Source organism: Dendrobates tinctorius, unplaced genomic scaffold, assembly GCF_039654945.1.
Source record: "Dendrobates tinctorius isolate UK_male_01 unplaced genomic scaffold, ASM3965494v1 ptg000120l, whole genome shotgun sequence".
Taxonomy (NCBI): domain Eukaryota; kingdom Metazoa; phylum Chordata; class Amphibia; order Anura; family Dendrobatidae; genus Dendrobates; species Dendrobates tinctorius.
In genome coordinates this window covers 34,355,182-34,374,944 of record NW_027361788.1, presented here as the reverse complement: position 1 = coordinate 34,374,944, position 19,763 = coordinate 34,355,182, and the positions used below count along the sequence as shown (strand labels likewise).

The 19,763-nt window shown below is 45.6% G+C and overlaps 1 protein-coding gene across 2 annotated transcripts in view; it reads right to left on the bottom strand.

Annotated features, from left to right (window-relative positions):
- Nucleotides 1-4,666: 4,666 nt before the first annotated feature.
- TBC1D13 (TBC1 domain family member 13) overlaps nt 4,667-19,763 on the bottom strand; it is a 36,781-nt gene continuing 21,684 nt past the window's right edge. The window contains exons 9-12 of one of the 2 annotated variants that reach the window (XM_073541133.1): nt 19,554-19,717; nt 18,252-18,412; nt 7,739-7,796; nt 4,667-7,641 (exon numbers count right to left, since the gene is read on the bottom strand). In XM_073541133.1, the coding sequence (XP_073397234.1) occupies nt 7,570-7,641; nt 7,739-7,796; nt 18,252-18,412; nt 19,554-19,717 (455 nt within the window). In that variant the 3' untranslated portion in view covers nt 4,667-7,569. Of the gene's footprint in view, nt 7,642-7,738; nt 7,797-12,688; nt 15,030-18,251; nt 18,413-19,553; nt 19,718-19,763 lie in introns of those variants that run through there. The other variant, XR_012219621.1, reaches the window with a different exon arrangement.

The following is a 19,763-nucleotide window of genomic DNA, read 5'->3' as shown; positions in this document are numbered from 1 at the left end:
TACTCCTCATTCTACTTAATGTGCTTCTGGTTAGATGATCACCTGAACCAAATCTTATTTAACGAAGGACAGTATATCAACAACCCTGCTGTGGTGTTCACAATCCTCTTGCAATAGGACAGGCTGGATGGCAAAACAATTGCTCATAATATCCCAAAGGTAATAGGAATGAAAAAATAACTTTTAACCAAAGGAGGTGAATAGAAATGTCTTGAGTAAGAAAAAGAAGGGCTCAGTTCTGCCTTTACTAGCAGAGGGATACAGTGAGCGTCATGTTGCCTCCATCCTTAAAATTTCTAAGATGGCAGTCCATTACAACAAGGTCAAGCAGCAGACATTAGGGACAACGAAGTTACAAACCGGCAGATGGCGAAAACGACTCTCCACTGACTGGGATGACCGTCATCTTATTTGAATGTCACTCAGCAGCCGCAGGAGGACATCAAATGACCTACAAATGGGGTGAAGTGCACGGCCAGAACAGTTCGTAACAGGCTCCTAGAGGCAGGGCTCAAGTCATGTAAAGGTAAAAAAAAGCCTTTAACCCCTTCATGACCCAGCCTATTTTGACTTTAATGACCTGGCCAATTTTTGCAATTCTGACCAGTGTCCCTTTATGAGATAACTCAGGAACGCATCCTAGCGATTCCGAGTTTGTTTTTTCGTGACATATTGGGCTTCATGTTAGTGGTAAATGTAGGCCGATAATTTTTGCGTTTATTTGTGAAAAAAACGGAAATTTGGCGAAAATTTTGAAAATTTTACAATTTTCAAATTTTGAATTTTTATTGTTAAACCAGAGTGATATGACACAAAATAGTTAATAAATAACATTTCCCACATGTCTACTTTACATCAGCACAATTTTGGAAACAAAACTTTTTTTTTTGTTAGGAAGTTATAAGGGTTTTAAGTTAACCAGTGATTTCTCATTTTTACAACAAAATTTACAAAACCATTTTTTTTTTAGGGACCACCTTACATTTGAAGTCACTTTGAGGGGTCTATATGGCAGAAAATACCCAAAAGTGACACCATTATAAAAACTGCACCCCTCAAACTACTCAAAAGTACATTCAAGGAGATTATTAACCCTTCTGGTGCTTCACAGGAACTAAAGCAACATGGAAGGAAAAAATGGACACTTTAATTTTTCCAACAAAAATTTTCTTTTAGCATCAGTCTTTTCATTTTCACATGGGTAACAGGATAAAATGGATCCTAAAATTTGTTGGGCAATTTCTCCTGAGTACACCGATACCTCATATGTGGTCAGAAGGGAAGGAGCACCATTTGACTTTTTGATTGGAAAATTAGCTCCAATCGTTAGCTGACACCATGTCTCGTTTGGAGAGCCCCTGTGTGCCTAAACACTGGAGCTCCCCCACAAGTGACCCCATTTTGGAAACTAGACCCCCGAAGGAACTTATCTAGATGTGTGGTGAGCACTTTGAATGCCCAAGTGCTTCACAGAAGATTATAACGCAGAGCAGTGAAAATAAAAAATCATCTTTTTTCCTCAAAAATGATTTTTTAGCCCGCTATTTTTTATTTTCACAAGGCTAACAGGAGAAATTGAACCACAAAAGTTGTTGTGCAATTTGTCCTGAGTACACCGATACCCCATATTTGGGGGGGAACCACTGTTTGGGAGCATGGGAGAGCTCAGAAGGGAAGGAGCGCCATTTTGGAATGCAGACTTTGATAGGATGTTCTGTGGGCATCATGTTGCGATTGCAGAACCCCTGATGGGCCTAAACAGTAGAAACCCCCCACAAGTGACACCATTTTGGAAACTAGAACCCACAAGGAGCTTATCTAGATGTGTAGTGAGCACTCTGAACCCCCAAGTGCTTCACAGAAGTTTATAAACGCAGAGCCATGAAAATAAAAAATTATTTTTTCCTCAAAAATGACTTTTTAGCCCGCTATTTTTTTTTATTTTCCCAAGGCTAACAGGATAAATTGGACCCCAAAAGTTTTCCTTGCAACCAATCACTAAGCAAAGAAGCTGAGCTGTGATTGGTTGCTATGAGCAATAGTTTTCTCACTCCACGACAACACCTCAGCAGACACTGCCATGGTGGGAGAAATCTAGCATCCCTGGGAACATAAGCTCCCAGCCATTGTCTGCCCCCGGAAAGGAGCAGAGAGCACATGACAGAAATGAATCCCCCCTCTCACCAATAATCCAGTTCCCATATACCCATCCTCCATATTAGGGGTAGTAGTCCGGTGGCTCTGACGGGATGATGTGGGATATTAGGGGTAGTAGTCTGGTGGCTCTGACGGGATGATGTGGAATATTAGGGGTAGTAGTCCGTTGGCTCTGATGGGATGATGTGGGATATTAGGGGTAGTAGTCCGGTGGCTCTGGCTGACAGGATGATGTGGGATATTAGTGGTAGTTGTCCAGTGGCTCTGGCTGATGGGATGATGTGGGATATTAGGGGTAGTAGTCCGGTGGCTGTGACGAGATAATGTGAGATATTAGGGGTAGTAGTCCGGTGGCTGTGACGGGATGATCTGGGATATTAGGGGTAGTAGTTCGGTGGCTCTGACGGGATGATGTGGGATATTAAGGGTAGTAGTCCAGTGGCTCTAACGGGATGATGTGGGATATTAGTGGTAGTAGTCCGGTGGCTCTGGCTGACGGGATGATGTGGGATATTAGGGGTAGTAGTCTGGTGGCTGTGACGGGATAATGTGAGATATTAGGGTTAGTAGTTCGGTGGCTGTGACGGGATGATCTGGGATATTAGGGGTAGTAGTCCGGTGGCTCTGGCTGACGGGACGGTGTGGGATATTAGTGGTAGTAGTCCGGTGGCTCTGGCTGACGGGATGATGTGGGATATTAAGGTTAGTAGTCCAGTGGCTCTGACGGGATGATGTGGGATATTAGTGGTAGTAGTCCGGTGGCTCTGGCTGATGGGATGATGTGGGATATTAGTGGTAGTAGTCCGGTGGCTCTGGCTGACGGGATAATGTGAGATATTAGGGGTAGTAGTCCGGTGGCTGTGATGGGATGATCTGGGATATTAGTTGTCGTAGTCCGGTGGCTGTGATGGGATGATGTGGGATATTAGTAGTAGTCCGGTGGCTCTGGCTGACGGGATGATGTGGGATATTAGTGGTAGTTGTCCAGTGGCTCTGGCTGATGGGATGATGTGGGATATTAGGGGTAGTAGTCCGGTGGCTGTGACGGGATAATGTGAGATATTAGGGGTAGTAGTTCGGTGGCTCTGACGGGATGATGTGGGATATTAAGGGTAGTAGTCCAGTGGCTCTAACGGGATTTTGTGGGATATTAGTGGTAGTAGTCCGGTGGCTCTGGCTGATGGGATGATGTGGGATATTAGGGGTAGTAGTCCGGTGGCTGTGACGGGATTTTGTGGGATATTAGTGGTAGTAGTCCGGTGGCTCTGGCTGACGGGATGATGTGGGATATTAGGGGTAGTAGTCCGGTGGCTGTGACAGGATGATGTGGGATATTAGGGGTAGTAGTCCGGTGGCTCTGGCTGACGGGATGATGTGGGATATTAGTGGTAGTAGTCCGGTGGCTCTGGCTGACGGGATGATGTGGGATATTAGTGGTAGTAGTCCTGTGGCTCTGGCTGATGGGATGATTTGGGATATTAGTGGTAGTAGTTCGGTGGCTCTGGCTGACGGAATGATGTGGGATATTAGTGGTAATAGTCCGGTGGATCTGGCTGACAGGACGATGTGGGATATTATAGTGAGTGTGGCTATGCGGAGTGGGCGGGGATATAGACTCAGCTTTACATATATATATATATAATCATTATAATTTGTTATAACTAACCGTAGTTAGTTACTATGCCCGGGCAGCGCCAAGCTCTTCAGCTAGTATACCTATAAAAGAGAAAAATCAGACAAACTGAACATTTTGCAGTGGTCTCTTAATTTTTGCCAGAGGTGTATATTGCCCCAGCCTGTACATAAGGTTCTGACATTGGAAAGTGAACCTGGAATTGTTAAGAGTCACGCGCAGTATCTACCTTCAAGTGTATAAAGACAGAGTGTTGTTGCCCATAATAACCAATCACAATGCAGCTTACATTTTTCCAGACCAGTTTCAGAAATTAAGCTGAGCTGTGATTCGTTGATATAGGTCGAAATGCCTGTTTCTCTCTTTGACAGTGTTGATAAATGGTGTCAATTCTTGGTTGCTTTGTGGAACTAGACCTGTTTTCTGTTAGTATTGATAAATGGTGATAAGTCTTGGCTTATCTTTACACTAAGGCGGTTTTCAGTCACCCAAAGGGCAAAACCCGGCAACCTCTACTCGTGGTGTTATTATATCTTCTCCATTATTCTCACTTACACCCCCCCCCCCCATTTGTCTTACCATCTCCCTCACACTGCCGCTCTACAAATGTCATTCAGATTTCTCCTCCTCATCTTACCCGAATTTGCCAGGACTGTCCCATCTTTAAGGAACCCCTCACCGGCAAATTAATTCCCGAACTCTAGCGCAGAGGTAGGTATTGATAAGTTCCTGGCCAATCTTAAGACCCTTTTACATGGACTGGTAATCGGTCCCCATCATTGTGCCACATAAACATGGCAGTGATCAGCCAACGAACAAGTTGAACGTGAAGATAGAATCGTTGTTTTCGGCAGCAGCAAAATTAACAGACGAGAGAACAGAAATTAATTTATTGGCTCCCATCATCACATTGTACATTTCATGTCGCGGCGCCACAGTCCACACCAAGGACCAAACATATACACAGAATAAGGACAAAAATCACAGAGGCAAATATTAATGCAAAAAAAAAAATCAAATCTAAACATAATTCCAGGTATTTAAAAAAAGGTCCCATAGTACAGATTCCCTTATGAATTCCAGAAGAGGGCAGGAGTCGTAGTCCTCAATCTACATTAATCAGTGAGGTTGCTCGATCGCGGGAGGTTTTGTGGTGCCGATATTTAATGGCATAACAACTCATGTAACATAGATGACTCTACCCAGATATTCTAATTTATTGATCTGAGGAAAAAATGGCAAAACCGGCATGTAAACTGCAGATGAATGCTGCTTTTACCCAGTAGGTCCATGGTGCTTCACTATGTTTGCTGGAATACAATTATCACTGGGTACTAGTGATGATGAGCAAATTTGCTCGGATAAGGTATTATCTAAGCATGCTTGGGTGCTAACAGAATATATTCGGCATGCTCGAGAAATACGTCCCCGCGGCTGTTAGGCAATCCCTGCATGTGTTGTGGCTGTCTAACAGCCGCGAGACATGCAGCCGCGAGGACTCGAACATAGTTTTTGAGCATGCCAAAAACACTCCGCTAGCACACAAGCATGCTCATATAACGCCTTATCCACGCACGTTCGCTCATCACTACCGGGTACCAATTGGGATCATGCATGGTCAGCCATTAGGAGACTAACATAAAAAAAAAACATCAAACATTTTCTGTTGAAAAGAATCTGTGGGATCCTCATTTGTAGAGATACACAGCACTATCTGGCTGCCACATTTATAGAGGAATTCACAAGGTATTTTTGTGTACCTCAGTTACAGAGGAAGACAGTACTATCTGTGCCTAATGCATTTAGAGGTGGGAGACAATTTTTTTGTGTGTATCTGTGCGTCTTTTGTTTATAGGGGGAGGAACGAGTATTCGCATACAGCTAATTTACCAAGGAAGACAGGACTATCCGTGCCTACTTAAATTTATAGGGGGGGGGGGGGGGGAGACTTATTTGTGTACCTCATTTACAAGAGGAAGATAGTACTATCTGTGCCGACCTCATTTATTGAGGAATTAGAAGGAAAATGATGCCTCTCTTTTCAGCATGAGACAAGAAGGCAGCATAACCAAAGCACAGTGGCGGTGGTTTCCAGATCCATGTTATAGCTGCTGACTGGCGAAGGTTCTGCTCACATCTAGGCCATGGTTTCCATTACAAACCATGACGCACTAGTCCTCCAGTGAAATTTGTACCCGCTAATATAGTTTTTTTTGCAATATTACACTGAAGAATTGTCCCCCATAAAACAAAACCAAACAAGTTCAGTTTCCCAGATCCATGAAAAAAGGACCATGCTCTTATCGCAATACCCGCCTCGACTGATGTGTCTTCTAACCTGAGCTAATTGCCCCTTAGGAGGACATCAAAGAGGCGGGTTACTACTCAGGATCCCACTCCTGAGCCAGGGATCAGCTATCAGTGGTTCCTGCACCAAACTATGCACTACTCAGAATGGTGGCATGTAATATTAAATGTTGCATCTAGTGGTCATTGCAATATATATAATAGAGCATAGCCTTCTGCTGATCGCCGAGTGTTCAGACTAAAGACCCCCTTCAGAAACATCGCCTTTACTGCTCAGCTTTCTGGACTCCTGAATGGCAATTGCTTACAACAAAGGCAATAAGATAGAAAAGTGGTTCAGGGTCATTTAGGAGCCTCAAATAGGTTAGGCTAGTAATGGTAGCCATGATGGTTGCCAAACAGCCTTCTGTAGTGAGTAAAAAAATGAAGTAGAAAGAAGAGTCATTGAGCTTTCCTTGTATTCTAGGAAAGGGGATCAAATAAACGTGACACCCAATAATGGGACATTGGTAGCATATTACTAGGAAAGTCCATCAATGGCCATGCTAAGACATTCATAACGGCGTGTTCCTTGACATAGATTTTTTTTACCCTAGATAAATACCGCCGTTCTCCTGAATGCAGTGTCGTTTTTCTTTTCTTTCTGCAACTTTTCATTCCTAAGCTATGACATTCTCTTCAATAAGTGTAAATCTAGTCTTTTTATACAAGTGGGTGTGGTCTATAACTTCTATATGTGGATGCGATGACCACGCTCACTTGGAAAACAAGACTAGAGTTATATAAAGAGAAGAAGAGGCCATATCTCTGGAATGGAGAGGAGCAGGATCAAAAGAAAAACACCGGATTCAGGAGAACAGCGGCATTTACCTAGGGTAAAAAAAAACTACACATTTGTAAGAAAATGTAAGGTTCTCTTGAAATGGAAAAAGCTTTGAAATAAAAATGAGATTGGACGGAAAAAAAAAAATCAAAAATAATAAAACTCACAAAAAATAATTGATTGGCAAACACAACATAAAATCAGTTTCATTTCTCTGCAATATGACAGTACTAAACACTTAGGTAACTATTGGGTGTCTCAGGCACCAGGGCCTAAGCCGAGAGGCAGCATTGTCACACTGTGGGCTTTCCCTTGTCAGGCTGGGTGCTACAAGCGTCCTCAATAACAGTCTTCCATCGCCTGACAAATACTGATACAGGTATTCGGAAAGCTCCTTCAGTGTCATAGGTCTTTAGTGCATTAATTGGTCACCAGGAGGCCAGAACATAGGCACGAATGAGCACCAGGAAATCCCAGCATAATACTCGTTGTGATATCAATGTCCATACGGCTCCGGGCAGGAGTGTACAAGGCAAGACTCATGTCCATGTAACATGGGAAGGAAGCGGCGGACCTCTAGCATCAGCTCTTGTCCAGAAGTTGGGCATACTGGAAGGATCCAAGAGAACAGTGACTGTAATGCAGGATCTTATTTGGAGTCTTGAAGTTCCTTGGCTTTCTTCAAGATAGGAAGAACATCCCCGTCTGAGAGTGGGTAATCCTAGGTTGATGTGAACAAACATGTATAAGATCTCATATCTCTTATGTATATTTTGCATTTTATTTTAATTCACCGTTCCCTTTTGTGATGATCTCACCTGGAGCAGCCTCATATTTACTGTGAAGTCCCCTTCTAATAACTGGTTACGGATTAATCTACAACAGAATTAAAGTACAAATCAGATGAAGCAGAAATCAGATGGATAACTCCCAGGAGAGGAAGTACAAGTTCTTGGAGCCAAATTCTGTACAGTTACCCAGAGGTTGGATTTTTGAGTCATTTTTGGCATTAGGCCGGGGGTCACACTTCCAACTGCAATGCGAGAAACTCTCGCAAGCCTCTCGCTTCAATACCCGGCACTGCCGCCGGCACTCGGGACCGGAGTGTGCGGCTACATGTATTTCTATGTAGCTGAGCTCTTCGGTCCCGAGTACTGGCGGCAGTGCCGGGTATTGATGCGCGAGTTTCTTGCATTGCAGTTGCAAGTGTGACCCCGGCCTTAAAAGGGAATCCAGATCAATGAACATCAATGGATCAATAAATTGAGGATCAGTTGGGGAACCCACCGATCCTCAGATTGGGGCTCTGAGGTATTCCTGATGAGACTGCTGGAGATAGACAGCACTGTGTTCAACTATGGCCAGCAGTCCCACAGAGAATGAACGAATGGAGGTCATGCAATGGGCTCTTCAGAGCCCCTTTCTCAGGATTGGTGGTGGTCGCATCTGATGATAGCTACACACCTAGCCACATTGTTTTTTTTACGGGATGAGTCATACTTTTTTGGGGGTGAAACTTGTGGGTAACTATAGGTTATTACTTAATTTACATGTTTATTTCGAATTAAATTTTTTTTCTTTTAATTTTTGCACTAAGGCATCATTTTTTTAATGCAATTTTTTTAGTTTAACCCCTTCATGACCAAGCCTATTTTGACCTTAATGACCAGGCCATTTTTTGCAATTCTGACCAGTGTCCCTTTATGAGGTAATAACTCAGGAACGCTAGCGATTCTGAGATTGTTTTTTAGTGACATATTGGGCTTCATGTTAGTGGTAAATTTAGGTTGATAATTTTTGCGTTTGTCAAAAAATCAGAAATTTGGTGAAAATTTAGAAAATTTTGCTATTTTCAAATTTTGAATTTTTATTCTGTTAAACCAGAGAGTTATGTGACACAAAATAGTTAATAAATAACATTTCCCATATGTCTACTTTACATCAGCACAATTTTGGAAACAAAATATTTTTTTGTTAGGAAGTTATAAGGGTTAAAAGTTGACCAGCGATTTCTCATTTTTACAATAAAATTTACAAAACCATTTTTTTTAGGAACCACCTCACATTTGAAGTCACTTTGAGGGGTCTATATGGCAGAAAATACCCAAAAGTTACACCATTCTAAAAACTGCACCCCTCAAGCTACTCAAAACTACTAAGAAGATTATTAACCCTTCAGGTGTTTCACAGGAACTAAAGCAATGTGGAAAGAAAAAAATGGACATTTTAATTTTTCCAACAAAAATTTTCTTTTAGCATAAATTTTTTCATTTTCACATGGGAAACAGGATAAAATGGATCCTAAAATTTGTTGGGCAATTTCTCCTGAGTACAACGATACCTCATATGTGGTCATAAACAACTGTTTGGGTGCACGGCACGGCTCAGAAGGGAAGGAGCGCCATTTGACTTTTTGAATGGAAAATATGCTGGAATATTTAGCGGTTGCCATGTCGTGTTTGGAGAGCCCCTGTGTGCATAAACATTGGAGCTCCTCCACAAGTGACCCCATTTTGGAAACTAGACCCCCCAAGGAACTTATCTAGATGCATAGTGATCACTTTGAACCCCCAGGTACTTCACAAATTGATCTGTAAAAAAAATAAATACTTTTTTTTCACAAAAATGTTCTTTTAGCCTCAGTTTTTTCATTTTCACATGGGCAACAGGATAAAATGGATCCTAAAATTTGTTGAGCAATTTCTCCTGAGTGCACAGATACCTCATATGTGGTCATAAACCACTGTTTGGGTGCACGGCATGGCCCGGAAGGCAAGGAGCACCATTTGACTTTTTGAATGGAAAATTAGCTCCAATCGTTATCGGACACCATGTCGCATTTGGAGAGCCCCTGTGCACCTAAACATTGGAGCTCCCCCACAAATGACCCCATTTTGGAAACTAGACCCCCTAAGGAACTTATCTAGACGTGTAGGGAGCACTTTGAACCCCCAAGTGCTTCACAAAAGTTTATAACACAGAGCAGTGAAAATAAAAAAAAAAATTTTTCCCTCAAAAAATTATTTTTTAGTGCGCAATTTTTTATTTTCACAAGGGTACCAGGATAAATTAGACCCCAAAATTTGTTGTCCAGTTTGTCCTGAGTACGCTGGTACCTCATATGTGGGTGGGGACCACTGTTTGGGTACACGTCGGGGCTCGGAAGGGAAGTAGTGACATTTTGAAATGCTGACTTTGATGGAATGGTCTGCGGGTGTCATGTTACATTTGCAGGGCCCCTGATGTACCTAAACTGTGGAACCCCCCCACAAGTGACCCCATTTTGGAGACTAGACCCCCCAAGGAACTTATCTAGATGTGTGGTGAGTACCTTGAACCCCCAAGCGCTTCACAGAAGTTTATAACGCAGAGCCGTGAAAATAAAAAAAAAAATTTTTTCCACAAAAAAAAAAAAAATGATTTTTAGCTAGCAATTTTTTTTTTCACAAGGGTATCAGGATAAATTGGACCCCAAAAGTTGTTGTCCAGTTTGTCCTGAGTACGCTTATACCCCATATGTGGGGGATGACCACTGTTTGGGTACACGTCGGGGCTCGGAAGGGAAGTGGTGACATTATGAAATGCTGACTTTGATGGAATGGTCTGCGGGCATCATGTTACATTTGCAGAACCCCTGATTTACCTAAACTGTGGAACCCCCCCACAAGTGACCCCATTTTGGAAACTAGACCCCCTAAGGAACTTATCTAGATGTGTGGTGAGCACCTTGAACCCCCAAGTGCTTCACAGAAGTTTATAACGCAGAGACGTGAAAATAAAAAATATTTTTTTTTCCTCAAAAAAAATGATTTTTAGCCAGCAATTTTTTTTTCACAAGGGTAGCAGGATAAATTGGACCCCAAAAGTTGTTGTACAGTTTGTCCTGAGTACGCTGGTGCCCCATATATGGGGGGGGGGGGGGAACTATTGTTTGGACACACGTAAGGGCTCGGAATGGAAGTAGTGGCGTTTTGAAATGCAGACTTTGATGGAATGGTCTGCGGTCGTCATTACGTTTGCAGAGCCCCTGATGTGCCTAAACAATAGAAACCCTCCACAAGTGACCCCATTTTGGAAACTAGACCTCCCAAGTAACTTATCTAGATGCCTGGTGAGCACTTTGGACCCCCAAGTGTTTCACAGAACTTTATAACGCAGAGACGTGAAAATTAAAAAAAAAAATTTTTCCACAAAAATATTTTTTTAGCCCCCAATTTTTTATTTTCCCAAGGGTACCAGGAGAAATTAGACCCCCAAAGTTGTTGTGCAATTTTTCCTGAGTACGCTGATACCCCATATGTTGGGGTAAACCACTGTTTGGGCACACGTCGGGGCTTGGAAGGGAGGAAGCACCGTTTAACTTTTTGAACGCAAAATTGGCTGGAATCAATGGTTGCACCATGTCGCGTTTGGTGACCCCCTGATGTGCCTAAACAGTGGAAACCCCTCAATTCTAACTCCAGCCCTAACCCCAACACACCCCTAACCACAGCCCTAACCCCAACACATCCCTAACCCTAATTCCAACCCTAACCATAACCCTAACCCCAACAGACCCCGAACCCTAATCCCAACCCTAACCATAACCCTAACCCCAATTCCAACCCTAACCCTAATTCCAACCCTAACCCTAATTCCAACCCTAACCCTAATTCCAACCCTAACCCTAATTCCAACCCTAATCCTCTTTCCAACCCTAACCCTTTCCAACCCTAACCCTCTTTCCAACCCTAACCCTCTTTCCAACCCTAACCCTCTTTCCAACCCTAACCCTCTTTCCAACCCTAACCCTCTTTCCAACCCTAACCCTCTTTCCAACCCTAACCCTCTTTCCAACCCTAACCCTCATTCCAACCCTAACCCTCTTTCCAACCCTAACCCTCTTTCCAATCCTAACCCTAACCCTCTTTCCAACCCTAACCCTCTTTCCAACCCTAACCCTCTTTTCAACCCTAACCCTCTTTTTAACCCTAACCCTCTTTTCAACCCTAACCCTCTTTTCAACCCTAACCCTAACCCTAATGGAAAAATAAAAATAAAAATATTTTCTTTATTTTATTAGTTCTGCCTACCTATAGGGGTGATAATCGGGGGGTTTATTTACTTTTTCTTTCATTTTGATCACTGTGAGAGTGATCAAAATGAAAGAATGGAATCTGCAGCCGGCAGATACGGGCGGGCGCACTGCGCATGCGCCCGCCATTTTCAAAGATGGCGGCGCCCATCATCCGGACCCGAGGGACACCAGGAGGGACGGGGGGACTCAGGAGGTACCGGGGGGGTGAGGGGGGGATTGGAGGCTGGCGGGGAGCAGAGGGAATGGGAGGGGGGCAGATGATGACAGCGGCGGCAGATCGCCGCTGTCATTCAGTTGCGGGGGGGCGATCGCCGGTGGGGGGGTGGAATCGGTGTCTCCAGCCATGTCCGATGCTACAGCAGCGTCGGACATGGCTGGATTGTAATATTTCATCAATTTTCATTGATGAAATATTTCTATCGCTCTGATTGGCTGTTTCACTTTTAACAGCCAATCAGAGCGATCGTAGCCACGTGGGGGCGAAGCCACGCCCCCTGTGGTGAATTACAAAGCCCCCTGTATCTGCGGGTCGGGTGACCTTTCAGTGACCCCGGTCACCCGACCCGCAGGGGGGCTTTGAAGTCATGACGCCACATAGGCGTCACTGGTCAGATTTGAACCAGGTTTCATGACGCCTATGTGGCGTCATTGGTCGTGAAGGGGTTAATTAAAAAAATAGAATTAGCCTTACCGGTAATTCGGTTTCTAGGAACCTTCCACGACAACCACCTTGGAGGTTGTCTCCCCGCCCTAATAGGGGACAGGAACACAAAGAGGTTAAATAACCCTCCCCTTCCTACTACCTCAGTGTTTTTTCTGAACATACTAGCATGAATAGTTACCGCCAGTAGAGCAGGAATCATCAGGTAAATATATCATATAGGGAGGGAAATTAGTGCTGTCGTGGGAGGTTCCTAGAAACCGAATTACCGGTAAGTCTAATTCTATTTTCTCTAGTCACCTTCCACAACAGCCACCTTGGAGTCATGCCAACGTTAATTTTTTAGGGAGGGACTACGGCTTGCAAGACGCGTCTGCCGAACGTCAGATCCCTATTGAAATCCAGTCTATAGTGTCTAGTAAAGGTGTGCACAGAGGACCAGGTGGCCGCTCTGCATATCTGCCCCGAAGACGTATTTCCCCTTGCTGCCCAGGACGTAGCGACTGACCGAATGGAGTGGGCCTTTAACGACTCCGGAGGAGAGAGATGTCTTGCAGAGTATGCCAGAGAGATGGACTGCTTGATCCAGCCCGCCATCGTGTTTTTTGCCGCCTTCTTCCCTCTATTTCTTCCTGAATACTGAAGGAACAGGTTCTGATCAATTCTCCAATCCTTGGTTGCTTCGAGGTAACGTTGAACTACCCTGCGAACATCCAGGGTATGAAATTTCGCTTCCTTCGGGTTAGGAGGATTTGGGCAGAATGAGGCAACACGATATCCTGGCTTCTATGAAAGTCTGACACCACCTTGGGCATAAAGGAGGGGTCTAGGCGTAGTACTATACTATCTGAATTGAGTAGTAGATAAGGTTCCTGTACTGAAAGGGCCTGTAGCTCCCCCACCCATCTAGCTGATGTGATCGCCACAAGAAACACTGTTTTGAGTGTCAGCATTTTTAATGGAACTTCTGACAGGGGCTCAAACGGGGCCTGTGTTAGGCTATTAAGCACTAAATTAAGATCCCAGGGGGGAACCCGGCTAGGGAGCGAAGGGCGAATCCTGCCTGCTGCTATCATGAACCGCTTGACTCAGCGGTGTTTGGCTAGGTCTTGGTCAAAAAAGGCACTTAGGGCAGATACCTGTACCTTTAACGTACTCTGAGTAAGCCCTAGATCTAACCCTTTCTGTAGGAAGTCTAGTATTTGGGCAATATTTGGATGGGCGGGGTCAGGGACCTTCGGGAGGCACCAGGAGGAAAATCTTTTCCATATTTTCCCATAGATTGCATTCGTTATCGGCTTTCTACTCTTTTGAAGGGTCTGGATTACCTCATCCGATAACCCTTTGGCCTTCAGAATGTTGGCCTCAATAACCAGGCTGCTAGGGATAGCTTGGCTGGGTCCGGGTGTACCAACGGACCTTGAAAAAGGAGGTCGGTCTTCTGGGGTAATAGCAAGGGACCTTCCTGGGCCATGTCCAACAGAGCGCTGTACCAGCTTCGTCCTGGCCACATCGGAGCCACCAGGATCGTCTTGACTCCATCTGCCCTGATCTTTTGTAGGGTCTTTGCCAGCATCGGGATTGGGGGAAAAGCGTAGGCCAGTCTGAAGACCCATGGATAGGCCAATGCATCCGTCCCCCTGGCTCCGTACGTGGTACTGAGGGAGAATTAGGTTGCAGCCTTTGTATTTTGTGCATTCGCGAACAGGTCGACTTCTGGATCTCCCCATCTTGAGACTAGAGCCTGGAACACCTCTTGGTTCAGACACCATTCTCCTGGATGGACGTCTTTCCTGCTCAGGAAGTCTGCCTGGATGTTTTCCGACCCCTTCAGGTGTACCGCGGAAATGGATAACAGGTGCTTCTCTGCCCAGAGGAAGATCCTTGCTGCTACTTCCTTTAGGCTGGCGTACCTTGTGCCCCATTGATGCCTGAGAAATGCCACCGTGGTCACGTTGTCGGAGTATATCCGGACATGATGGTTCTTGACAAGGGCTGCTGCGGCCTTCAGTGACTCTTCCACTGCCGTCAGCTCCCTTAGGTTTGAAGATCCAGCCTTTATGTTCTGGGGCCATTGTCCCTGGAAGTATGAATCTTCGACTACGGCTCCCCAGCCCCTCAGGCTGGCATCGGTGCATAGTATTTTTAGAGGAAGCTGATCCCAGGTTACTCCTCGCCTCAGGTTTCGGTAGCTCAGCCACCACCAGAGGGCCGATTTTACATGTCCCTTAGGTCTATTGTCGCCATCTGCCAGCCTCGTCCAAAAAGAGGAATCGCTGATCTTACTGACTCCATCTTGAATCGACGGTACCTGATGAAGTGGTTCAGGGGTTTTAGATTTATAATGAGCCTGTGCTTTCCTGAAGGTTTTTTTTTTTATCAGGAACAGGCAAGAATAATGTCCCCTGCCCTCCTCCTGAGGAGGCACATACGAGACCACTTGTTCCCGTAGCAGTTCTTCTAACTGAAGCCACAGAACTTTTTGCAGACTTGGGCAATGTGCTGGGGCAATCCTTAGGGCATGCAAGGGGGGGGGGGGGGGGGGTGCTCGAACTAAAAGTTTTAACCCAAATTGTATAGTGTGCAGGACCCACTGGTTCAAGGTCGTGGCCTACCATTGGGCGAAAAACTGTGTGAGTCGACCCCCTACCCGGGAGTCACTGCTTTTCAGTCCTGTCAATCCTCCAAAAGACAACAGGCTACTGTCCTGGTCTAAGATTTCTTCCCTTGGAGTGCCCCCCGACAGGTGATCTTCCAACGTACTTAGCCAGAAAAACAACGATCTGGCTACGCAGGTGGATGCAATATTTGCTTTGAGCAGGTTCGTAGAGGCTTCCCAGGACTTTTTAAGATGGCTCTCTATTTTGCGATCCATCGGATCCTTCAATTGGGAGGCATCCTCAAAGGGCAAGGACGTCTTCTTAGTCACTTTAGACACTTGGACGTCTATCTTAGGGATCTCCCAAATGGAACTCTCTCCTTCTAGGGGGAACCGATTTTTTAGCTCAGAGGGCACCGTAAGTGCTTTCTCGGGGGAGGACCACTCCTGAGTTATTAAATCCTGTATAACCTCATGAATCGGGAAACCCTTTCTACCTCTGGGTTTCGACCCTCCAAACATCTCATCCTGGACTGAGAGCCTAACCTCCTCCTCCAATCCCATGGTATTTCTTACCATGGAAACTAACTCCTCCATATCCTCCAAGGAGAAATAGTATTTTTTTGTCTCATGGCTGGAGGTGGACGTGGAGCCCTCATCTTCCCAAATCTCCTCCGACTCCAAGGAACGGACTTCTCCTAAGTCTGAGTCGGCTTCTATAGGTGCCCTTTTCCTCTTCTTTGGGGCAGGGCCCTGGGCCAGGGTTTGGGCTGCTATGGAGGTCTGAACCTCCTGTCTAATGAGAGTCTTTATACTGTCAAACAGGGAGGGTTGCTCGGTACGCAGTATATTTTGTGTACATGGCTGGCATAACTTCTTTCTGTAATCAGAAGGAAACTTGGCACCACATATACCACACTTGCGGGGGTTTTTAGGGGCAGAGGCTTTGTCTTCCTGCAAGAGAAGAGAAAGCTTACTCAGACCTGTGCCACCAGTTCGTCTGACAGGCAAGGGACCAGCCCCGCTACTCACTGTAGGAGGGGGAACGCTGAGCTCCGCAGATGCTGCAGTTGAGGGCTTCTCACAGTCCATTCTGCACACACACTCTGCGCTTACCTGGAGCTGCTGCACCCTTTTAAGGGTGATTGGGGCGTTCATTCCTGGTGCTCCTCCCTGGTCCCTGGGGAGGATATGCTCGACCCCTGCCGCCATTGTGATTGTTTCCCGGTTCTCCCCGGGAGCCGGCGCACGTTTCCCCTTCCTAGGACGCCGGAGGCCGCAAACCGGAAGTGCGCGTCACTGTCACTTCCGGTCGACTGCCCGCCCCCTCTGACACACCCGCCCTGACTCCCATGTGGAGCTGGGAGGAAGGAGGAAGCCGGGGAGCTGTGCAGGACCCCGGCAGGCACCGTACCGCCCCGCTTTACCCCGGAGGGCGCGGGAGGGGCAGCCATGTCCCGAGTCACACCGCGGTGGAGACAGGAGCAGCGCATGGAGGAGGAGAGGCGAACCCCCCGACCTCAGCTGCCCAGCTCTGTAAGTATATAGGGGCTCCGCTCGCTGGCCACGGCAGCCCCTTGTGACCTCTTCATGCCCCGATAGGGGACAGGAAAAACACTGAGGTAGCAGGAAGGGGAGGGTTATTTAGCCTCTTTGTGTTCCTGTCCCCTATTAGGGCGGGGAGACAACCTCCAAGGTGGCTATCGTGGAAGGTGACTAGAGAAAAAGTTAATTTCTAAATATAATGCACAGGATCTGTTCGAGCACACACTGTTATGATTGGGTCACAGAGGAGGAGAGCAAGACCAGGCTAAGCCACAGAAAACCAGAGAGGTTGGTAACTAAGCGGATTGCAGACCCCTGATCCTATCCACACAACTAGCAGCAGCCGTGGAGCGTGCCTACGATGATCCTAGATGCCTCGGCACAGCCGGAGAGCTAAATAAGCCTAAAGAAAGAAAGGAGAAATCTAAACTGCCCCAGAGCAGACCCCAAAGAAATAGATAGCCCCCAAACATATATTGTCGGTGAGACAAGATGAAAACACAAACGCAGGTAGAAAAATGGACTGAGCAAACGATGGGGCCCAAACTAACTAGACAGGACAGGAAAGGAAAGACACTGTCTGCAATCACGCAAAAAACCCTGCAAAAATATCCAACATGTCTAATAGAAAAAATACTGAAGTCGCACGACTTCGCCCACTATATCAGCACTCTGGTATATTCTGAAAGCAGAGCAAAAAGAGGCCAATCTAATAAGGGACAAAACCAAACTGGCACAAGCAGAAACATATGGATGGTGATTCAGCACAGCCCCAGCCGGAAAAGGCTGACCCTCACAAAACTGAAATAGACAAAACCAGATCAAATGTGAACAATAGCAAAAGAAAACTTAGCGGAGCATGCAGGGACTGAGCTGGAAACTAAGACCTCAGGAAGCAGGAAAAAAAAAATTACCAGCAGGGATAGAGGGAGTCGGCTGTCTTAAATCTAGTCTGAAACCCCAGATCTCCAATCGTCCTCCTCATTATCAGGTGGCAAGCCTCTGTTAATCAGATCAGCTCCATTACCTCCAGTAACCACCAGAGGGAGCCCAGAAAGAGAACTCGCAATATGACCAGCTCCACTATCTTCAGTAGTAACCAGAAGTAGGCCAGAAAGCGAATTCACAACAATACACATCATAACAGAAACTTCTGACTAGGCTCTACAACTTGGCTAGGGTGACTAGATTACCCAAGTCAGAGTTGACATGGACAAGATAATGGGAACCCACTTAAAGAACGAAGATGGAGTAAGGGGAGAGAGCTATCATGTGGATAGAGATTGCACATTAAAGGGGGCATCCAGTTGAAACAACATATTCCCTATTCATAGGATGGGTGAGGATTTTTACATTGGTGGTGGTCCGTCCATCAGAACGGGGCACTTTCATCCCCATTAGAATGGATCAGGATCATATTACATACATCAGTGGGATCACATTACTTACATCAGCATCGCACATGAGACCTTAAGCAGGAAGTCAAATCTGTTCTCATCTGCAAAAAGCGAATCCCAAATCCGTATGACATCGGGCAGCACAAATTCTTGGGATAGGAGTAATGTCAACCAGCGGAAGGCGAAGAACTGAGGCTTGATGTTCTGTTCTTGCTGTAAGTAGATAATGGGGATAGGTGACCCCACAATAAAGAGTTAAAAGAGTTGATCAAGGCACAGCAGCACCACACCTGTCCACAGGTTATGTCTGGTATTACATCTGAGACCCAGTCACTTCAATAAAGCGGAGCAGCAATACTAAACACAACCTTTTGACAGGTGTAGCGCCATTTTAGAAAATAACCGGCCATGTTTTTCTAACCTCACTCAGCTGGCCTCAGTAAAGTGCACATGCAAATGGCATAGTGAAAGAAAGCGTTAAGGAACCACTTCACAAATATTAGAGAATTGCTTTGTCAGGAATTTGCCAATAGGATTACTGGAATTGCTTCTAAAAGAATCTGGGAGAATACCCCTGAGAAGATGCGAAGAACGGAGACTCCTCGCTGCAACCTTGCAGGTTCCATCAGCTGAATTACAAGAGCAGTTTTGGCAGTCAGCAGTGGCGAAGTATGAGTTGTCAGTGCCCGCGGCAAGGTAAGTATTGTTCCCCTGAGCCAAGTAATAACGGCATCTGACTGCCCCCATAGAACAAATAATGTCTCGAGTGCCCCTGTTACAAAAATATTAATGCCCCATTAGGGCCCAATTAAAAAAGTAATGATGGCCCCTAAAGGCCCACCCAAAAAATAATAAAGCCAGCTATGCGCCACCATCATAAAAAAAAATATATGTACTCTCCTAATCTGGGCAACCGAGTTATTTTCTCCCCGCCACACAGAACGGGCTGGCACAGATGATGCAACGCAGCCAACACCATTGCACCAGGATGCTTTCGTCTTTTAGGCATAGCCTATAAGAGAGAAAGTGGGCAGGAAGCAATTGTGTTTGGAAGAATTTTTTGCCCATGACAACCGCCCTTGTGCCTTCTCCGCAACCCCAGGCTAAGCCACTGTAAGTCAGTATCCAATTTAGGACCCCCAGAGCGTACGACATGTATAAAAACCCTCTTTTGCTCTTGGCGACCTATCTCATTCATTTATTACAAACCGTTGAGTTCAATAGGATTGGTGTAATGCTTCGCTGAACCTGTGGAGGCACTGCAGGGAAAATGAACACATGCTGCCAAGTTTTCCCACAGAGCACGGGTGATCATGAAGGATCAAAGGCGTAGGAAATTCTGTGATCTACTCACCAGCCTGATGTAGAGCTCTACATCCTCCTCCTTCAGGGTGGAGTAAACACGCTCCATCTTTGCTGTTATTCCACACTGGGAATCATCTAGACTCTTGATGAAATTGTCCCGAATTTCAGCCATCAGATTAGTGAAGCAGAAAAAGGTGTCAGCTTCGGCATGCTCTGGTTACAGGGGTACATGAGAGCAAACATTACATGGTCCTCATAA